Below are 1,725 nucleotides of genomic sequence, written 5' to 3' on the forward strand. Positions count from 1 at the left end.
GAAATAATAGTTAAAAGTTGAATGAAATATTATTTGAATATAATTTTTTAATATTATTTTTATTTTGAGATTTGAAAATTTTGAATTGTTTATTATATTTTGTTTAAAAGTTTGAGAAAATTATAATGATTAGATGAGATAAGTTGATATGATTTTTGAATCCTAACAAGGCCATAAATGCACGTCTTAAGAGTTAGAGACAATGCTACTAAGAAGGTATCACATTGACTAAGTAACAAAACTCAAAGCCAGGGTTGGCTCAATGGTAAGGCCATTTAGGCCATTGCCTAAGGCCCCCACCCTATGTAAGGCTCCCAAAAATAAAAATGAGCTCTTTTTTTTAAAAAATAAAAATAAAAATAAAAATCATTTCATTAAATAAAATTTTAAATAATTTTTAGTTTTCAATGTGTACAAGACCCCATAATATTAAATTTAATATTTAATACAATGATTTTTTTTTATAAGTAATTTAATGAATATTTATATTTTAAATAATTTTTTTAAGATCTTGCTAAATTGAGACACAAAATCTTCATTGAGACCTCATTTTAAATTGTTGTTGTAAATATAAATTCATAAAATATGTATTTAAAGATTTTAAATAAAATCTCATTTTATTGAAAAGTTTCAAAATATTTCATATAATAATAATTTATATTTTATTGTATTATAATTATGAATGATTCACTTAAACTTTGCCTTAGGCCTCAATTTATATTGAGATGCCCCTGCTCAAAGCAATAACTTGCATTTTCGATAATTTGAATGTTATTAGCTAAAAGAAACAAGACACAAAACAAAGATAATGTTTATATCTAGTAGTACAATCACAAAGGCTTTGAGAAGGAAAATGTAGTACAATCGAAATCTGTTAATGCAAATTTACACCAATAAATGATTAATCTCACCCACATCCATGCAGATGAAAACAAAGCAAAGAAAATTATCTTTTTTTGTATGACTACATGATGGCAAGCATGGGAAACTAAGCACATTCCAAATTACCAAGCCAAGAGAAAATTCGAGTCACAGAAACCCACAACAATGCATGCTCAAAGTTCAACATCACAGTATGTCCTTTCAAAACTCTTGGACCTAGAGAAGTGTACCAACACAGGGGAACACCAGATCCTCAAAGTATGATGTGCAGACTTCCACCTTCCCACCTTATAACGTATCTTTGCCTTCAGCAGAACATCTAATTCAACCTCCCCTGATGATTTCTCGATCTTAAGGTCCCGAGCTGTCGACCCGGACAGTGATACATTTTGAGCTGTGAGATTGACCTCCAAGCGGGTCACGTTTCGATGAGGTTGAAAGTAAGGATCAACAATGTTTAAAGCTATGGTTTGATCATCATACTCTACAGACACTTGGATTGAGTCATAGTATATGGAGACTCTACTGTTGGGATTATAGGATCTAATGGCAAAATTGAAGGTGGCATTGAGTTGGTCATGAGTACCTAAGTTGAAATTATGGACTGAACTATCTTCAACTGTGTAAACAAGTTGTTTAGGCCTAATTACCAGCCAAGTGATGAGCACTGCTACACCTACCAGTACAATCAGGGCAAGCAAGACTACAGCAATGCTGCGAAGCACCTTCGAGTGTGCTGGCTGCGGTGCCGGAGTGGCCATTTCGAAGCTGATTTAGTATGTCTGGGTGGAGAATTAGCTAATGTTTGACAAGACAGAAAGAGTATTTGTTTGATGATGAAGG

General features: G+C 32.4%; 1 protein-coding gene across 1 annotated transcript; it reads right to left on the minus strand.

The window, feature by feature from the left end:
• Positions 1 to 829: 829 nt before the first annotated feature.
• On the minus strand, positions 830 to 1,725 carry LOC109001054 (uncharacterized protein At1g08160). The gene has a single exon (XM_018978165.2). The coding sequence runs from the start codon at positions 1,641 to 1,643 to the stop codon at positions 1,056 to 1,058; it is 588 nt and encodes a 195-aa protein (XP_018833710.1). The 5' UTR covers positions 1,644 to 1,725; the 3' UTR covers positions 830 to 1,055.

The sequence above is a fragment of the Juglans regia genome, chromosome 5, assembly GCF_001411555.2.
Source record: "Juglans regia cultivar Chandler chromosome 5, Walnut 2.0, whole genome shotgun sequence".
NCBI lineage: Eukaryota > Viridiplantae > Streptophyta > Magnoliopsida > Fagales > Juglandaceae > Juglans > Juglans regia.

Excerpts from the sequence above, each read along its gene's own strand:
- LOC109001054 (XM_018978165.2), bottom strand. The coding sequence starts at position 1,643 with ATGGCCACTCCGGCACCGCAGCCAGCACACTCGAAGGTGCTTCGCAGC.